This window comes from Mesoplodon densirostris, chromosome 13 (assembly GCF_025265405.1).
Source record: "Mesoplodon densirostris isolate mMesDen1 chromosome 13, mMesDen1 primary haplotype, whole genome shotgun sequence".
In the NCBI taxonomy this organism is placed as follows: domain Eukaryota; kingdom Metazoa; phylum Chordata; class Mammalia; order Artiodactyla; family Ziphiidae; genus Mesoplodon; species Mesoplodon densirostris.
This window is the reverse complement of record NC_082673.1, coordinates 31,089,529-31,110,784: the sequence shown is the minus strand read 5'-3', so window position 1 is coordinate 31,110,784 and position 21,256 is coordinate 31,089,529. Positions and strand designations below refer to the sequence as shown.

The 21,256-nt window shown below is 35.0% G+C and overlaps 1 protein-coding gene across 1 annotated transcript; it reads right to left on the bottom strand.

Moving 5' to 3' along the window:
- Nucleotides 1-209: 209 nt before the first annotated feature.
- On the bottom strand, nucleotides 210-1,001 carry LOC132500957 (lysine-rich coiled-coil protein 1-like). Its single transcript, XM_060116344.1, has one exon. It carries the CDS (start codon nucleotides 981-983, stop codon nucleotides 210-212), a length of 774 nt encoding a protein of 257 aa, XP_059972327.1. The 5' UTR covers nucleotides 984-1,001.
- Nucleotides 1,002-21,256: the final 20,255 nt, after the last annotated feature.

Here is a 21,256-nt window from a genome sequence, read left to right as displayed (position 1 = left end):
TTATAAAATGCTGCACAAATTGAGAAAAAAAAGTGTTTAGGAAAAGAGTAGCTGGGAGCTGAGGAGGGTGTCCATCAACTGGTGAATGCAAAATATAAAGTATCCATACACCTGTTCACATGAAAAGAGCGATATGAACATGGACATCGTAAAACCAAGCTCCTTAATTATTTTTTCAGTTTAACCTCAGGAGAACCAATGCAAGAGCTTCAAAATCCAAGGATAGCCTGGTCCCAAAGCATGTCCTCTTCTGTCCTTTCTTTCCCTTGTTCCTTTTTCTCTTTTCTATGCTTACGTTTCTCTTTCTTAGAGGCTACATCTCGGCTTTTTTTCTCCTTTTGTTTCTTAAGCTTTTCTGTACTGACTCTGACTGTTTCCACCTCTGTTTTGTTTCTTTGGATGCTCTTGTGTTTGTTTAAATCTGTTTCCTCATAATCTTTCTTCCTCTTATGCTTGGGCCGCTCCTTTTCTGGTTTTTCCCAGCCTTCCTCTGGGTGCCTTTTTCTCTTCTGATGTATCTGTTTATAACTAGTTTGATGGGCACTGGTACTGTTTTCTAAGGGGAGGTGCCTGTAAACTCCAGATTCTACACTGTATGAGCTACAGTTATAGTCTTGTTGACTAAAGTTCAGGGCTACTGGTTTTCCTGAGAAACAGTCCCTGGTGAATTGACAGTAGCTCAGGGAGTCTAGTCTCAGCCTGTTTTCATGAGCTGGTAGCCACTGAGGTAAATGTTTCTCCACTGCTTGTGAAATATTGCATGGTCTTTGGTAGGTCTGGATGGGTTCATAAGGGAGTCTTTGATAAAACATTCTACACCTGGGTCTAGAATCAACCTCTTCTTTGTATCCACAGGTTTCCAAATAATCCTCTCTCATCTTTCTGAAACAAGTCTTTGGCTCTAAGCCTCTGGCTTTCTGCACTTTGATATAATCTTCAAGTTCATCTTGAAAAGAGTCAGATGTCTTCTTTGAATGCTTCATTAGGTTGACAAGGGATTCTCTGTAGAGAAGATGGGAGAAAATTATTCTTACTATATTATTTTATGCTGAAGATTTCCTTTACTCTTGAAAAGGGTATCAAAAAACAAAATAAAGAAGTCCAAACAAATTAAAACGTACTTTGGCATGAAAGTTAAACATCATGACATTAAATGCCAAAAAGGAGCATCAGAAAGGTCAAATATTGCCTAGGCCACTCACAAATAATTTTATCTTTCTCAGATATGGGATGAAGAGGGTAGAAAGGAGCTGACATATAGAATTCTTTTGTAGGGCTAAAAACGTAAGGAATATAGGGATACAACGACTTACACATCTATGGTGACTGGCCTGATCTGAATGTTCAAACAATTTCTAAAGTTCAGATTAGTCAATTTTTTTTGTATACTGCTGTCTAAGAAAACTAATAAACCATAGAGAAGTAATTTGATCTTTAAAATCTTCTGTTTACTCAAACAAAATAAAATGAACACATATACTCACCTGACTAGAGTATTGTAAGACTTAATAATAAAAGGGTTTGTAAAATGGTTTGGGAATGCTGGAAATTAGAAATTCAGCTATGAGACAAAACTAATCGTAGGTATAGGGCATGAGGAAAGACGAGGGAAAATAGTTTTGTATCTTCTGAACACGGCCTTGGATTTCATTCCATTCCTTCTGATTGGTGAAAAAAGCGTTCTAGAATGCCTTCTGGTTTGTTCTCTATTAAAGGACTGGTGGGAGGGTTAAGGAAGGAAATGGAGGTGACAGCTGAGAGGGGGTAGGGTTTATGTAGAGAAAAGTTTCAAAAGAAATTTAAAGCAGATAATGCTAGTCTTTGCTTGTTTAAATTTCTTTTGGGGGGTGGGGGTAGTACAACTACTATTTCTCTTTCTCTCCACCCCACCTCAAATCCTGGTTACAAATCTAGCAGAAAACGTACTCACTATGAGATGATAATGTGCTAGATATTTTTGTGTTATACTTTATTTTTTTGGAGAAGCGAGGCGCCGGTTAGGGCCCGGGGGGTCGGTCGCGCCCTGTATTTCTTGGCAACACGTCACAGGCTTTAAAGCTGAATTCTGCAAACTCCCCGCCATCCCGCGGCCGTCGAGGGGCGCGGGTGGGTGGACGCTGCGCTGGTGGGAGCCGAGGCCAAGGGTGGAGGCCGAGCCCAGGGGGTGGGGGTGGGGGGCGAGGAGGCCTCAAAGTGGGAAAGTGGCCCCCTTGCTTCCCGGCAGGAACCCGGGCTCCTCCTCCGCCTGCCATCAATCACCGCGACAAACCCATTGCCCCCAGTCTGGCTTCTCCCCCCGGGGGAGGAAATCCCTAGACCGAGTGTCCGCCCCGCTCACGGGCTGAGCGCACGTACTCGGTCTGCGCCGGGCACCCGGACGTGCGACCCCGCTCCGGGCCGCGCGCGCCGTCGCGGGGCGCACTTGACACCCCGTAGGCGTCCCCGCAGGTAGAACTCGACCAAAGTCCCTACCTCCTCCGCCGCGCGCGCCCGCACCCGCACCCCGTGCGCCCGCAGCCTCGGTGGCCCCTCACCACCCCCACCCCGGCAGAGGTCCGCTGAAGATCCTTGCCCGGAAGCCCACCCTGTCCCCGTCCCGGCGCCCCCACTCCCTGTTCTCCCCTCCCCCGCCCGTCCCCAAGACCCCCGAGGCCGCTCGCTCGCTCTGCCCCCAGGCCTCAGGGGAGGAGCGTGCGAGGAGCAGCACCCGTGCCTCGAATCCCGCAACGCCCCCCTGTGTTATACTTTATTTCCAAAAATTAGGAGGCAGTGTAACCCATGTAGAATCAAACATTTCTTTTCATTAACAGAACAAGTCTGAGAGCAACCTAGAGTCACTAATGATCAGCTAGTTTTACTGGCAATTTGAGATTAAAAGAAAGTCTAAATGAAGCCTAATTTGGTGAGTCAGAAAATTTAGCTCTTATTCTACTCAAACAGTATAAAATTTCTGACTAGAGCAAAATAATGTAACAAATAATTGATTAAATATGGGTAAAAAAATTGAACAGACACTTCAGAAAAGAATATACAAATGGACAATAAACAAATGAAAGATGCTCAAAGTCATTCATCATCAAGTAAATGTCAATTAAAACCACAAAAAGGTACTACCTCACACTCACTAGAATGACAGAAATTAAAGAGACTGGTGAGGATGTGGAACAATTGGAATTCTCATACATTGCTGGTAGGGATGTAAAATGATGCAACTACATGGAAAACAGTCTTGTAGTTTCTGAGGAAGTTAAACATACACCTAACATACAATCCAATTATTCCACTCTTAGATATTTATCCAAAAGAAAAGGAAGTATATGTCCACACAAAGACTTATACATGAATAGCAGTGTTATTTGTAATAGCCCTGGAAACAAACAAACAAACAGATGAATACATAAATCAAATAGTGGTATATCTATAGAATGGAATCAATGATAAAAAGGAATAGATTATCAATACACTTGAAATAGATGAATCTAAAAAAAAATCCATACAATGGAATACTACTTAACAATACAAAGAAATGAACTACTGATAAATGAAATAACATGGTTGAATCTAAAAATAATTTTGTGGAATAAAAAAGGCAAAGAAAAGAGTACATATTGCACGATCCTGGTAATAGAAAATTCTGAAAATGAAAATTAATCTATTATGACCAAAGGCAGATCAACTGTTTCAGGAGAGATGAGGAGATAAACAGGGGCAGGATTATCAAGAGGCACAGGAATCTTATGGAAGAAGTGAATGTTTTCATTATTTTCATTGTGGTGATGGTTTCCTGGGTGAATACATATGTCACAAGTTATTAAATTATACATTATAAATATTTAAAGTTTATTATTTGCTAATTATAAATATATACATGTATTGAAAAAATTGAAAGGAATCCTTCATATATCTTACCTTGTCCTTTACTCAGTCCTGTTCACAGACTTTTTTTTTTAAAGAAAGTTTCTTTTTATCAGTTACATTAAACAATCACTATTTTAAAATTTCATAAGACAATAGCATAATAATTACAATCATTTCATGAGAAATAAATGAGAGTACAAAAGAGGAGGAAAAAGAAGCAAAATAAGTTATTAAAAATGATATTTGAATGGAGACAGAGAACTAAAAATGCATTTTGTTCTTTGAGAAATCGTGTCTTTTGATTTTTCATTTGAATATGCATTAATCTTAGAGGAAAGGTGGGGGTTGGTACATGGGAAATAAGGAAACTGAATTCCCAGCCTGAAGGTGACAAATTAATTGTTCACCATTAGGCCCATTATTCTTATCTCCTCTAGAAAATGAGATTAAATCTGATACTCTTGAAGGTTTTTCTTTGTTTGTTTGTTCTACTCTAAGACTATGTGATTTGTGACTCTTGAATAGAATTTGTAAAGGCCAGGAGTTTAGAAAATAATTCCATGGGACTTCTAACATAAACACTTTATTTATGTCCAAACAATTAATTAGTATAATCCTTATGTACACCATGTTGGAGAGAACAATTTGCTGGCTCATTACAATGAATAATAGTTTAAAATGTCCTACAAAAAATAAAATGTACATTGTAAAAGAATGATAAATTTCACTAGCTTTAAACTGTGAATAGAGAATCTTTTATTGAGCATAATACTCTTATCAATTCAACTTAGTTATATTAAAAATGTATTCATGCATATGAAAGGAAAATAACCCATTTTAACTTGTAATAACTATTATAGAAAATGAAAGATACATTATAATATCTTGAAGCAAATCAATATTTACACATAATTTTCATAATATTGCTATGAAATTGATGAAATATGAATTGTGTATATTGAAAAGAACACATGGAAAAAAAATAATTGCCTGTTTCATTCGGAATATATTGTGAACAAAAAACAGTGTTGTTAAATCATGTGTGAAAAGAAATGGAAATCAAAATAACAGAAAATTTCTAAAGCTTATCTTTTTTTTTTTTTTTTAAAGCTTATCTCTTAACTTATGGAACCACTATTAGAATGATGGCCTTTAACAAATATTTGGGGAATCACTTTGAAATATCTAAGTTTAATTTATAAAATAATTCATCACCATTATTATTATTATCTATTTTTTTGGCTGTACCACACAGCTTGTGGGATCTTAGTTTCCTGACCAGGGATCGAACCCAAGCTCTGGCAGTGAAAGTGTTGAGTCCTAACCACTGGAAAACCAGGGAATTCTCAGTTACCATTAATTTTTAAAAGATAATAATTCCTTAAAATGAGACTTCATTAAGCAGCTAAAAAGTAATCATTGCATGCAGGCTGTGCACAGCTTGCACTTTTGCAAATCTGTGAATATTAAATGCTAGTCTGTTCAACTACTTCCAAAAATCAGTGTGAAGAGGGTCAAAGAAGAAAAGCACAGCAATTCTTGTGCATGGATGCACAGTTATAAGCTAAAGGAAATGTTTAATGTTCCATTCTCCTTAGGGAAATCTTTGCCTCAGAATTCTCACTACCTTTAAAAGGAAATGATTTCTTTGAAAGAGAACAATTTCAAAGAGTTTCAAGACTGCGAACTGGCATCAGAAGAAACCAGCTTCATTCTATGTCTATTTATATAACACTTACTACACAATAGGAAAATAAACATGGGAAACCATGGGGAGAGAAAGGAAGTGAAAGATAAGGAAGACACAATACAGAAAAACAAAATGGTATTGTATAACTGAAAAAAGAACTCAGGCTTGTAAAGAAGGGTTATCTGTGCTTCAGACAAATATTTTTGAAGTGTAAATGATTCAATAATGAGTATTTTATTTTATAATCTCCAACTCTCAGGCATACCACAGATAATTATGCATTTCATAGATAAACCAGTCCCTAAGGTTTTCATATCAATTAACAAAATGATGAAAATAATACATTAATTAAATAATTACATAAACTTTATCAAATCTAGTTAGAACAAAGTTTTGCAAGCATTAGCTCAATTAATTAACCTATAAATGCCTAGACATAAATTGTTACCTTTCTGCTGTCAACAATTTTTGTCATTTTGGAGTTTCTTAGATGGTTTACCAAAAGTAAGAGAAGGCTGGAATAGAAACTGAAATTAGTCAATTCCCATTTATTTACCAGTTCTGATCAAAATGTTTTAGAAGATGGAGGAGGATTATGGATTAAACTGTACTTTCTTAAATTCTTCTGGATTATTAGAATCAATACTGCTTTTTTCTCTATAACTAGAGATAATTTATAGTTTCTGTGGTCTCAATAGCAGTTTTCAATGTACATATGTTATTCTACTTATATACAGGATCAGAATAAAAGTACATAGTACAATTGTATCCATAATAAATGTGGAACAGATTAACATTTATAATATCTAAGACCATTTGTTGAGTTTTCAGAATTATGTTTTATAATATCCATCAGTCTAGATGAGAATCAAAAGGGAAAAAACAAACAAACAAACAAAAAACATTGATCTATTCTTTCATGACCATTAAGAAGTCCTGGTACTTTCCACAATCATTCCACACATCACCTTGCACAATCTACCCCAAAGCATTTTTGGATACCTTAACTATTCTAACACCATGACCTCTTCTAGTCTTCTTCACAATACCCAATGCAGTATCTCAGCACAATGTCTCCTCTTAACAAATTCCAGAGCATGTCTGTCATAGATATTAGTCAGCAAAACATTTATTGAGCACCCACTTACTTTGTAAAACTGATTGTCCCAGTATTTAAGAGCTAGGATTAGATGAAAGAATATAGCACAGAATGTAAACAAACAAACAAAAAAAAACATTTTTAATGAATGCTTATATTTTTTCTCTTCTTTTTCTAGAGCATCATAGCAGTTTTATTCACAAGAAAGGCAATTTTCCTTCATTGAACCTGACACAGGTATGAACCAGTCATTTCAAGTTTATCTCATATCCTGGTTTTCTATTTCTCCTGTAAAATATTTCATAAAGACTGAAGTAGATCTCAGTCATGGTTGGTCCCACTACAAGAAAGAATTTTTATTTTTTACTTTATTTCCCAATTTACTGCTTTATCTCATGAGCAATCAAAATGTCCAATGACAAGACACCAGATGTAAGTAACTGTAGTTCAAAATGAATGATACTGTGAACTATGGTTGTTAGAGATTCAAACTGCAACACCTCTCAAATGTGGAAACCCCACTTCAAATAAGCATATTATATTGAACAGCTACTCTTATGACACAGAGACATTGTAAGACTTTTTATGAAACTAATACTTCATAAGGCTTTGTTATAACTGTGCAAAAAAGAATAGTATTATCATATATATGAAAAAAATATATATATGTGTGTGTGTGTGTGTGTGTTTTTGTGTGTGTGTGTTCATTAATAAAAAATATATATTCATTTTCTGATGGGAAAAACAAAAGGAAAATAATTAGGCTACATATTTGAGGCAGTTACTTCTTTTTCTTAGCATTGTCTCAGATTGTCAGAATGGATTATTTGAAGGCCTGTTAAATAAAAAACACAATGTGAAAGTTTATGCTTTTATTCTTTAAAATAATGGCATTTTATGTTCTTGGAAATATTTCCCAAAGAACAAAAGCAACCTAGAAAGAGCTCAAATAAACACAATGCATGGCAAAATGCTTTAAGAGGAAGATGCTAGAGACAAGGTTCTGTTCCCAAACAATCATATAGGTAACCAAAGTGCATTTCTTGTCGAGAAAGACAGTCTAGGGCTTTGCTAAGAGGTTTTGATTAACAAGGCTGGGTCTGCTGACCTACCCCTAGGAGATGAGCACACTTGATAATAAGCCATTTGTCTTTCAGAAACCAAACAGCAATAATTCTTTGCCTATACAATAATATGTAACACATATTAAGAATCATAGAGTTTATTGCGTAGTTAGAGAAATCACAACAAAGTACCACAAACTAAGTGTCTTAAAACAACAGAATTTTTTGTCTCAAAATTCTGGAGACTTGAAGTTCCAGATAAAAGTGTTGGTGGGGCCATCCTTCCCCTGAAGGCAGTAGGGAAGGATCTATCCTAGGCCTCTCTCCTAACTTTTGGTACTTCCTTGGTTTGTGGCAGCATGACTCCAGTCTTCACAGCGTGTTCCTCCTGTGTGCATGTCTGTGTCCAGATTTCCTCTTTTTAAAAGAACCCCAGGCATATTGGGGCCTTCCTTTTTCCAGTATGACCTCATCTTAACTAATTGCATATGCAATGACCCCACTTCCAAATAAGGTCACATTCTGAGGTATCAGGGGCTAGGACTTCAACATATGAACTTTTTGGGAATACAATTCAATCCACAAAAACATGTAAATACATGTCTTCCTATAAGCAAAGAAGTAATGTATTCTCGCACCCAGACTTTGGAATAGTACCTGTAATTCTCATAACATTCATGCATAAATCACATTGTAATAAACTCTATACAGTGGTAAGCAAAATGAAGCCCATTTGTTTGGCTCTAATAAAGTTCCATTTTTTGGGGAAACAGTCACGACTTGTAGATAAGCAGCAAGAATAATTTCAAAAGATACTTTTATAAGATTTTCAGATTTTAAATCCAGTGTTTTATCTATTAAAAAAAATTTTCACCTTGAAATGTACTGTTACTGAAGATTTATGGCATATGTTTACTAGAAGAGTTATTTGATTTTCTTGTAGGCACAAAGAGAGACAATCTGAAATTTGCTGAAAGCTAATTCTTTTAGCACAAAAATGACATAATTAACTCATTTTCACTTTATCTGATGATTTTCTGACTGTCAAATCTCTATGAAACCACTTCTGTTAGGAGGGGGAAAAATCCCAACGTTTTCCTTTTATAAAAATGTTAGTAAATAATTGTGGCTAGGCTTTGAAGTTTACACTTGTGATGCAAATTTTATACCCAGTCTACATCAAAAGGAAAATAAAAGCCTACTGATTTTCAATGTTATTGTACCTGTATATTTCTTCCTATGTCTTTAGTTTCAAAAGGCTTAAAGAGCAAAGTTACCAGTTCTTTATATTAGAAGGACCAGACCTTTAAAAATATGTATGATTAGATTTCCAGTAAAGTTAAGCTGTCATAGACTCAATTCATTTTTAGATTGCCAACAACATGAAACACATTATAGCAAACACTATGGAAAATGAAAAAGGGAATAAAGTAAGTAGCTTGACCTTAAAGACTATAATGTGTTTAGACAAACTGAAACAACCAAAATAGAAAACTAAAAACAGGTGACATCACTATAGAATTGATTTTAATGTATAGTAGTTGTAACAATATTTATAATAATGATACATAGCATGATATGGTACTTCTCATATGCCAGGTTCTCTTCTAAATGCTTTATATATGCAAGTAGTATTATGATTAGATGCTCTTAATATCCCTGTTGTACAGGTAAAAAAAAACCCAAAACAACAACAACAACAACAACAAAAAACTAAGGCAAAAAATGATTGTGTAAATTGGTTCCTGAGGCTACACAGTTAACAAAAGTTGCAGATAGGTTCAAATCTGTCTCTAGCATTTTTTTTTTTTTTTTTTTGGCCATTACCCTATATTGCCTCTCTCCTCTTAGAAGCCCTGGAATCACATGGCAAGTTAGGGTATTTTTAGTCTATACACTAATACAACTCATCAGATACAAGAAAAGTAACCAAAAAAGATAAGAATGAAGAAAGATCTTGTCACCAAATCAAAAATTATGAAAAGTGTCTTTCAAACTTTATAAACTTTGGACCAGATTAGCAGAATGTTGGGATAAAATATCAGATACTGTAGATATGGAATAGGGGAGGAATTGCTAGTCTTCTTCCCAACAAATACCTCCCTAGACCCCACTTAAGGGACAGATTTCATCAAAAGTAAGTGAAAATGACAAGGAATTTTATTTTTTATTTGGAATAATGAATCTAAGGAAAAAGGTAGATTGTTGAAGAAAGAAAATATATTATTGAAAAGACCAAGTTCCAGCTTCTGAATAGCAGAAGCACAAGACTAAAGGAGAAATGTCACACAGGCTGTCTCTACTTCCCACAATCCATCCTCCCAATCTAAAGAAAAACTGCCTGTAAAAGCTAGGGTAAAGAGACAAGGGAAGGAGCAATCACCTAGGCAGTTGCTATTTAGAATAAGGTGAACCACACAAAAATAATATGGCAAATGAGGATTCACTCACTGATTTTTTTTCCTCAAGGAGGAAATGCCAATAATTATGGAAGATTTGTTTAGAAATTATTTTACTCCAGATTTACAAATTAAACTTGCTGATTGCCCTGGCTTACTTCCATACCCTAATTCAGAAAGGAGTAGTAAACAGAAAGGAAGCAGCACGGGGCCTCTGCTGATAGAGTTTTTTTTAACTCAGGAAAAAAATGTAATAAACAAAAAAATGACCCCCATCACTATAATCAGCTCTACCAAATCCTTCTGAGAAACAGAGAGAACACTCTAATTTTTGTGCTTTTTAAACAATGTTACTACTCTCAATAGACCACACTATTGAGACCCAAAGGAAGAAGCAGTCTTTTCCAGATAGTCAATTATAAAGAGACCCTTTCAACCGAGCTAATTATTAAGAATACGGCTTGAATGTATCATAACCTTATCTACCTGACTTTTCAGGATGAATGCTGGCATCCATGTTTATTTCTGGCAAGGTTTGAAGCCTCAGGTTTCCTGGACATCCATTTTCACTAGAAATTTCATTATTAATCAGGTGTCTTCATCATTTTATCTGACCTATTCCCCTAACCCTTCCTTCCTTTTACTGTTCCCTCAAGTACTGTATATCAAAGCTAGCAAATCTTCTATATCAATAATCTTTTATTTGAACTTTTCCCAGTCCTTCTTGTTTAGGCTAAAATGGCTTTCCCCCAAGGACACCACATCCTCTTTTCAAGGGGAGGCTATTTATCTCTCATTTCCCATGTATGTAAGGCTCATTTTTTCCCTTTGTCTTCTTTCTCTCTGCCCCTTAGTCTCTGACTAGAGCAGCAGGAAGATGGGGCAGGAAAAAAGTAAACGTTTCTTAAAATGTAGTGATGAATGCAAGGCAAAAATAAATAAACTTAAATAATTAAAAGGAATGGATTAATTTGATAAACTGGTGATTTGAGTTGGTGACTTGAGAACCCACCTGCTACCCAATTTGACTTACTTCAAGAGCTGATCCTGAGCCTTCTCTTTGGTTATCCCTTCTCTTCCCAGATAAGCTCATTTATTCCCATGATTTTAAATACCATGCTAATTTCTCAAATATTCATTTCTTAAAACCAAACCATTTCTCTATAAACTAAACGTATATATAACCCAACTCTCTACTTAATATTTCCAACTACTTAATATATCCAACATATGCCTTATACACATATGCCCCCCACCCAAAAAAAAAAAAAAAAAAAAAAAAAACTCTTGTTTTCTCCTTACGCAGTACTCAAACGAAACCAAGGCCTTCTCCCAGATGTCTACTGTTAATAAATGCTATTACTATTAACCTGGTTACTCCAACCCAAATCAAGCTTCATCTGTGATTCTGCCCATTCTTTCATCCACTTACATTGAATCCATCTTCAGTTTCATGGGTTCTATCCCCAACACATCTATTTCAACATAGGCCCTCTTCCATAGTCCCAGTATAAATCACTATCATCTCTTATTTGGATTGCTTCATTACTGTATTAGTCCCACAATTAGTCTCCCTGCAGCTATGTACTTTCTCCATTTTACCCAACTGCAGTCTATTCTGCACATGAGCAAATAAGATTGTTGCTTCCTTGTTTAAAAGCCTCTAAAAAATTCCCGTTGAACTTAAAGTTAAATCCATTCTCTGTCCTGACCAGAAAGTGCCCTAAATCATGGGTCAGCAAGCCATTTTCTGTAAAGATCTAAATAGTAAAACATTTAGGGTTTGTAATCCCTACTGTTGTGCCTTTGTAACACAAAAGCAACCATAGGCGAAATATAAACAAATGAGCATGGCTATGTTTAGATAAAATTTTAATTATAACACTGAAATTTGAATTTCATATAACTTTACATCATATTTTTCTTATTTTGATTTTTCCACAGCAATTTAAAAATATAGAAAACATTCTTAACTTGTCCAAAATCAGGCGGTAGGCTAGATTTGGCCTGTGGGCTATAATTTGTCAACCCATCCTAAACAATTATCTCAGACTACTTTTCTGACATCTCCTTACACCTCTTTACCCTATGTCAGTATGCCCAGCCATACTGGCCTTTCTTCTGTTTAAAAGTACTTCAGTCTCCTCTTGACCCGGACCTTGTGCATTCATTCTTATCTTGACTGAGCACATGACTTCCCTTGTGGTGCAAATGACTTGTTATTTATCTTTATCCCTCCACAAAAATATAATTTCTTCATACTTTTGTTTCTTATTTTTCCTTTCTAAAGTGGCATTTTTACTCCATCCTGATATCCTTTTATCTTATATCACTCCAAGAAATTATCTGCAGAGTGCCAAGCATATAGTAGTTACTCAATATAAGGATGACTAAAATAAAATAATAATGTTTCCATACTCGCATATAGAAAAATAGGAACATGGCATCTTTGAAAGAAAGTGGCACTCCTTATTAAATATAAATACTATAGAATAATCACCCTTCACATGTTGGCAAGGTTAATAAACTTCAAGGAAAAGAAAGGAATGTATAAGCATCCAGATAAGGTGAGAAATCACGTAGAAAAGAGAAAGTGACAGTTCCAAGTTGATCTCTTAATACACTGTAACTTTCAGGATTACAAAAAAAGTGCAGCAATGTTAAATTCTGGGAGAAAGAAAACTTAAATCAAGTAATTATTCAAAAGTATAGGATACTATAGGACAGGAATGACAGCATGAGGAGCCCCATAGACCCAATCCCCAACAAAAGAGTAACTGGTAAAAATTATTCTAAAAAATAAAGTCTCTGAAAATTTTCCTTAGGGCAAGCAGTTAATGAATAAACACTTATTCAAGAAAATCTAAATCTCAGTGAGAACAGTAAGAGTATAGGCAATTGAGCAATGACTCACTTTCTCCCCAGCCCCCTTCTCATCAGCAAAGCTCCACGGTGCAAAGGTTATATTCTAGACTAATGCAACTGAGAAGTTAGGGAGTTCCTTCTGCCACCCAGCTCCACTTTAAGGGTGAAGACTATTCCAGGCACAGCAGGTCAAATACTAAGGTTCCAGTTATCCTCTATTCACTTTGCTCATTGGACAGAAGTTCAACTTACAAAAAGGAAAGCAAGAAAAATCATAAGCTACCACCCAACCTAATGCCTAACTCACAAAGCAGGAGAGTCACTTCAAGACAAGTGGAACAAAATATAGCTAGTTCTTTAAATTTACGGTTGACATAAATTTTACTATTTTTAAAATTTTTTAATATCTTTATTGGAGTATAATTGCTTTACAATGTTGTGTTAGTTTCTGCTGTACAACATAGTGAATCAGCTATATGTATACATATATCCCCATATCCCCTCTCTCTTGAGCCTCTCTCTCACCCTCCCTATCCCACTCCTCTACATGGTTACAAAGCATCGAGCTGATCTCCCCGGGCTATGCAGCAGTTTCCCACTGGCCATCCATTTTACATTTAGTAGTGTATATATGTCAGTGCTACTCTCTCACTTTGATCCAGCTTCCCCTTCTCCACTTGTGTCCACAAGTCCTTCCTCTACATCTGCGGCTTTATTCCTGCCCTGCCACTAGGTTCATGAGTACCATTTTTTTAAGATTCCATATATATGTGTTAGCATGCGATATTTGTTTTTCTCTTTCTGACTTACTTCACTCTGCATGACAGACTCTAGGTCCATCCACCTCACTACAAATAACTCAATTTTATTTCTTTTTATGGCGGAGTAATATTCCATTGTATATATGTGCCACATTTCTTTATCCATTCATTTGTCGATGGACATTTAGGTTGCTTCCATGTCCTGGCTGTTGCAAATAGTGATGCAATGAACATTGGGGTGCATGTGTCTTTTTGAATTATGGTTTTCTCAGGGTATATGCCCAGTAGAGGGATTGCTGGGTCATATGGTAGTTCTATTTTTAGTTTTTTAAGGAACATCCATACTGTTCTCCATAGTGGATGTATCAATTTACATTGCTACCCACAGTGCAAGAGGGTTCCCTTTTCTCCACACCCTCTCCAGCATTTATTGTTTGTAGATTTTTTGATGATGGCCATTCTGACCAGCGTGAGGTGACACTTCATTGTAGTTTTGATTTGCATTTCTCTAATGATTAATGATATTGAGCACCTTTTCATGTGTTTGTTAGTAATCTGTATGTCTACTTTGGGGAAATGTCTGTTTAGGTCTTCCACCCATTTGTGGATTGGGTTTTTTGTTTTTGTTTTTGTTATTGAGCTGCATGAGCTACTTGTATGATATAAATTTTAAAATAAAAGATTCAGTTATTATTTTAAATTCTTAATTATATTTCCAAAAACTTGTAACTGAGAAAATTTGATTTTGCTCCAAGTCTTATATGATAAAGAGGAAAACTGTTTCATTTGAAAGAAATATGCTTTCTTAATTATCTCATTGTGCATTGTAGATATATCCGATATTCAAATATGTCTTTTTTCAAATCCATTTTTTTTTTTTTTTTTTTGTGGTACGCGGGCCTCTCACTGTTGTGGCCTCTCCCATTGCGGAGCACAGGCTCCGGATGCGCAGGCTCAGCAGCCATGGCTCATGGGCCTAGCCGCTCTGTGGCATGTGGGATCTTCCCAGACTGGAGCACAAACCCGTGTCCCCTGAATCGGCAGGTGGACTCTCAACTACTGTGCCACCAAAGAAGCCCTCAAATTTATTTTTATGGATAAAATAGTGCCAACTATTAGATCAGGAAGATATCAATACTAGATATCCTTGAGTTCAACATATATAGACTTACAAACATAACAGAGGCTCTCACCTAAAGGGTTAGTTACCAGGAGTTGGTGGGGTGGAGGTAGGGGTACCTATAGTCAAGTGATTATTTCCAAAGGGAAGTACCTATCTACTTTTTACTACCTCCCTTCTAATGTATTGGTGTATTGATCTGCTTATATTTTTGAGAATTTTTGTGTATTGATATTAGCCTAGCATTTTTTTCTATAATGCTTTTGTCAGATTTGGTGCCAGATTTATGTTGACTTCCTAAAAGACATTGGAAAATGTTCATTCCCCCTCTATTTTCTGAAAGAGTCTGTGTAAATTTGGCATTATTTCTTCCTTAAGTGTTTGATGGAATTCACCTTTGAAACCATCTGGACCTGGAATTGAGTTTGGAGATTTTCTTTTTAACAAATTCAACAACTTTAACAGATAGAGGATTCTTTTAATTTTTTTACATGTGCCCATTTGGGTAAGCTGGGTATTTTAAGGAATTTGTCCATTTCATCCAAGTTATGGATTTATTGTCATAATGTCTAAATATTACTTATTATTATTTTGAAGTCTGTAGAATCTGTGGTGATAGCATCCTAAATATTTAATATGTCTCAGATTTCTCTACAATGTTACTCATCCTTTATGCTTATATTTAGACTTTAATTTCTAGAGTGATTAGTCTTACCTAGCAGTTTTCTTAAAAATATTGAGGACCCCTGAAAACTTTTGTTTATTTGAGTTATATTTATTGACCCTATAATATTAATAATTAAACTGAAGAATTATTAAAGCACAAAAATATGCAAGGACACATACCATTAGGCATCTGAGTGGCTATGCCATCATAGGGTAATGTGGCCTCCAGAGAACTACATAGTAAGTTTTGATTGGATAAAAGTGAAAAAGACACGTAACATCTTAGTACTGTTGCAATCTCCTAAAAAGGTCTCAGGAACAAACAAGAGTTCCCAGATCATACTTTAAGAACTACAAGCCTAGGAAGAAAGACTCTTCTAAAGTAGTTTCATGTGAGAACCAGATTTTGTTAAGTTTTATCCAAATGGACATGCCATCTTTGGTCTGCACATTCTTTGTTTAAATTTGTAAGTATAAAATATATAACTTCTAATGGTTATCATCTAGATATATGCTAATCATTTGGCAATATCTTTTATATTGTTTATTTTTTATCATTTTTAGCATCGTGTGTCTTGCCTCTTCAAATATAATTTATTGATTATACAACAGCATCTCATATCTCTTTAATAAAAAGCTCTCTAGTTCATATGTACTGCAAAATTTAACAATTTATGGACTGATTCTTATCCTGGGCCATATTCTCTGGAGATATCTAAAAACCACTGTGGAAATGTGCATTAGCTTTTTCCATAAAGATTCATGAATTCTATAAAATTTTCTGAAAAGAAGCCATAAAATATAAAACTATGCCTTATAATATTGTTCTCTATTCTTCTTGTCTATATTACTTTAATAACACCATTGGCAGTCCTTATGATTTTATGAAACACAAACTTCATGCCATATGTATTTTGCCAATTTTTGAAGAAAACTGTTTATATAATTTTCTACTTAATAATACCAATACCTTTAATCAGACTATAAAAATAGATTTGTTTCTGTGATGAGAACACCCAGTACCCATATCTTTATTCCTATTATCATTTCTTCAGTAAAAGGAACCAGGATTCCTTGGAGGAATTGCTGATTCTAGGGTTGGAGCTTGGAATATCCAAGATGAGGCTGGAGCATCTTATAGTGACAGAAAGTAAGGACATGCTCAAACACACACATGCACATGTACACAGATGGTTGTTTGTCAAAGGGACACACTGGAAAGAGCTCGCTTTGGACAAAGTTGGAACAATTTAAGCAACAAAGTAATTAAAATTATATTAAATTATAATCCAAGATATAAAATTAGTATCAATGAATCTGTACTCATATAAATAACTGAATAAATAAGTAGATGAAGGAGAATAGACAAATCTCCCATAAAGAAGAATTCCAAATAATTTATGTAGCCACCTACACCTCACAAGTGTGAAACATAAGTCTCTTCCCCTTAAGTGTGAGCTTCACATAGTGATTTCTTTCCAAAAATCATAGTACGGAAAAAAGGAAAGAGAGTAAATTTAGAGTAAGAGGAAGCTAAAAAATACAATCTTATCCGGTTTATCAAGTTTAATATCAACAATGGCAAGTCATTTTGATACCATATACCTTTGATATGATGTGAGAATGGTACTTTGTCTGTCTTTGTAGTTTTCCTCCTCAAAATCCCTAAACCCTGTGGAACCATGAGAAAAATATCACACAAATTCAAATTAAAAGACAGACTGTAAAATACCTGACCAATACTCTTAAAAACTGTCAGGTCATCAAAAACAAAGATAGCCTGAGAAATTGTCACAGTCTACAGAAGTCTAAGGAGACATGATGAATATATATAAAATGATGTCCTGCATGGGATCCTAGAACAGAAAAAGAAAGCACATCAGGGGAAAATAAACTAAGAAAGCATGAATAAAGAATGGTCTTTAATTAATAATAATGTATCAATATTAGTTTTTTAGTTGTAACAAATGTATCATACTATGAAAGAAGTTAACAGTAGTGAAACTGTGGATGGGGTATATTGGAACTCTACCGTTTTCACAACTTTTCTGTAAACTAAAGCTATCCTAAAATATTCTACCCAATTTCATTTTGCTTATATTCTTTAGTATCAATAGATTAGATGTGTTTTTCTCTAAGGTTATTTATAAAATTAAATCCTATGCAAACCACCTGAACCCTTTAAAACATTGAATATGTAATGCAAGGAACATTCCCCACAGTTTAATGTTATTTTCTCTGGAGAAAAATTATACATAAGACACTTTTAAAGGTCAGTTAGTATATTTGAGAGTTGATTATGTTATTTCTTTTCTCTTGGATCTAATTTTTTACTCCTATGCTTTTAAAACTTCCCTATGCCACAGTCTTACTTTTGTATGTGCAAAGCAACATATGCAGGTTACTGTGCAATGGGTGGAAACAAGTTCCTTTTTATTCATCCTTTTCAAAAGCAAAGAGAAAACAAGGTTATTTGGCTGAGCCCCAGTTCTTGTTCTTCATTTCCATTTCAACTTAGTTTTATTTATGACTTGCCAAACTTTATTTTTTTTGTTGTTTCAAAGTGAATTCCACTTTTTATTCATTCTTAGGATTCAAAGAGTACAAACACTAACAATTTTTGTACATTGCTAATGGGGCTTTAGGATGAGGGGCAAATCTTTTCAGGTAGGAACATTTTAAATTTGAGTGAACTCTGATAAGCAGCTGAAATGTGTTTACAAAAGTTTCCCCTGGAGGAGCTCTCACATTGAGATTAATGGCTAAAAATAGCATGATCACAGTAATAATATCTTCTGCATAGAATTGTTGAGACAGTTAAATATGGTAATTTTTTTAATGTATTTATAATTTCAATGTTAGCTAATATACTAACTATACTATACTATAGTATATACTATACTATTCTAACTATACTATACTATACTATACTATATTAAAGCTTAGGATACTTTAGTAAAAACATCATTTCTTTCTTGCATATATTCATTAAAATACCAACCAGTCCAAGGCCTAGTCTTTTCAAAAAAATATAAAGAAACTGAAGATGTTATGAGACACAATTAATATTCCCCATCTGATTTGTAAATTTGTAGTTGAGAAAATAGTCCTCAAATAAATGAATGTTTAGTTATATCAGTGAAAGGTGAACAAGTATTTTTTTTAACCAAAAGAGTACAAACCAAACCAAAACCAAAACAAAAAACAATGTATTCATTTTTGGGAAAATATTAATTATTAATAATGATTAATAATTAAAATTATTAATTCTTAGCATTTACTCATTATTTTAATTAGGTCAATTTTTATTTGCCTACCATTCTGACATTGTTTCAGAACTTCTGCTTGGTGCTAATAATTCAAAGTTTAAAAAAACGGATGTTGTCCTTTTCTTTGATTTATTATCTAGCCGGTATCAAAGAACCTGAACAATTAATTTTAAGTGACTATGTAAGTGGATGGATATTTGGATCTGAAATTAAAAAGAGAATGCAATGTAAATGTAAACTGAATTGGAATATAATTTGACAGGTGAATTGATAATAGCCACTAAGGGAGTACATGTAATTATCTAGGGAAATAATAATTAAGAAAGAAAAAAAAATTAGGACAAATTTCTCAGAAACTTCAATACTTAATGTCTGTGTAGAAGAAGGGAACAGATCAGCCAGAGAGGTTATGGTTAAACGAAGTGAATGTGGAGCGATGGAAGTGGAGGAAAGAGCTTGTTTCAAGGAGAACGTGATCAGCTGTGTTCAATGTATCTGAGAGGTAAAGCAGCTAAGACCCTCCACAAAAAAATCCACTGGGGATGTCTTTCAGGTCCTTAATGAGAATCGAATTGATGAAGTAATGAGGTGGAATCTATTTTAAGGTTAATAAGTGAGAGGGGTGAGGAATTGGAGCTCATGAATGTAGATTTTGTTTTCTGTCGTGAATTTGGTTAAGAAAAATTTAAAACAGAATTTTTGCTTTAAGGTGGGGCAGAGTTGAATATACTTAATGACTCAAAAATGTAAGAGAGACAGTTTATCAAGGACAAATTTCTGAGAATTTAGGAGGTGGAGTGTAGAGCAAAATTGACTTAAGATAAGCGAAGTAGTTCTAGATTTTGATAGGAAGCAAGATGAGAAATGCTCCAGAGGCAGAGAGATGTGGAAATGTGATGATAGAAAACTGACTAAATATTGGGGTGATAGTTTTTATTTTATCTACTAAGTAGAAATGTGATCATGTTGAACTGGTCAGCCAGGGGATAGGAACAGTCAGAAGTTAGAAGAAACCTAGAGAATGAAGAGAGCAGGAGAATTGTCTGTCTAGTGTCAAACAGCAATCAGTATCAAGGCTGCAAAGAACAAAGACCTTTATTTGGAGGGTTTTAGGAATTGCAATTTAGGAGACACAGATCTGGGTAAAACTGAAAGATAGTTCCTGAGAAGAAAAAGAGCCAGGGGCTTATAAAAGCAAATCCACGAAGTTGTTAAAATTGTCTTGCAAGAATTATAATTGGCTCTGAGGCAAGAAAGGAAATATTTGTCCTTAATGGATAGGCTGTCACGAGTTATTTAGCATAAGGGTCAGATTAATATATTGAGTTTCTGTAACATTGCACAGATGTTCTGTGTGCCAATGTTAAGATAACGAGTGGTCAGAAGTTCAGATTTCATCCTGACTGAGACGTGTATAAATCCCACTTCTGCAATGGTCTCCCAGTTCGATTTCAGAGAGCTTTTTTAGCAATACTGACTCCATTTTGATTTTCCCTTCACACTAGAGAAGTCTAATAAGAATTAAACTCATGATGATTGTTCAATTGAATTCAGGCATGAGAGATTTAGTATAATCTTTCTGGTTGTATGATTTTTCCCAGTAGCCCTTAGTATTCTGTGTGCAGGCAGTAAAAAAGCAGAGAGTAAGTTCCAAGCCAAAATGGAGTTCTTCCAAATTAATATTTTAGAAAGAAAAGGGAGCAAAGGAGTTTAAAAGGATACCAAAAGACTGATGAGCAATACTTGCCTCCTCCTCTAAGTTTTTTAGTGGCTACTACATATTTCCATACTAGGCATAGGTATACAAAGAAGAGTTAGGGTCCCTGCCTTTAGCTATCCCACATTCCAGTTTAATACACAGGTATTAATAGGATTAATTATAACATTAATTATTAATTTGTGTCATTAAAATATGCATCAAGTACATTGTCAGCACAGAAGAGGTTTTCTTAACCAAAGCGGGGAGGAGGTATTGATTTAGGGCTTATGTAAAGGTAGCCAAACTGTAAGGTTAAGACCTACAGATGCAAAGTCTGCCCAAGACTTCTGATCCCAACTGCAAGGAGTTGGGGGTTCAACTACAAAGTTAGAGGAAAGAGCCAGTACAAAATCTTTTCCATTTCTGACACCAATTGCAAGTTTGGGAATTTCTCAAAACCACACTTGGTAATTCACTAAGCAAACTAATAGAATTTATAAAATTTATTGTACTCATGATACAATAAATAAGTTACATTTACTATAAAGAAAAGATATATTAAAATCAGCCAAGGGATAAGATGCATAGGGCAGAGCCTGGGAAGATTTAAAATGTGAAGCTTCTATTGTCCTCAGAACAAGTTACATATGCAGCATTGATGTGTAACAATACCCATCATAGCATATTGCCAAATCAGGAAGTTCATCAAAGCTTTGGCATCCAGAGCTATTGTAGGGCATGATTAATTGGTTGAACTCAGTTTCTA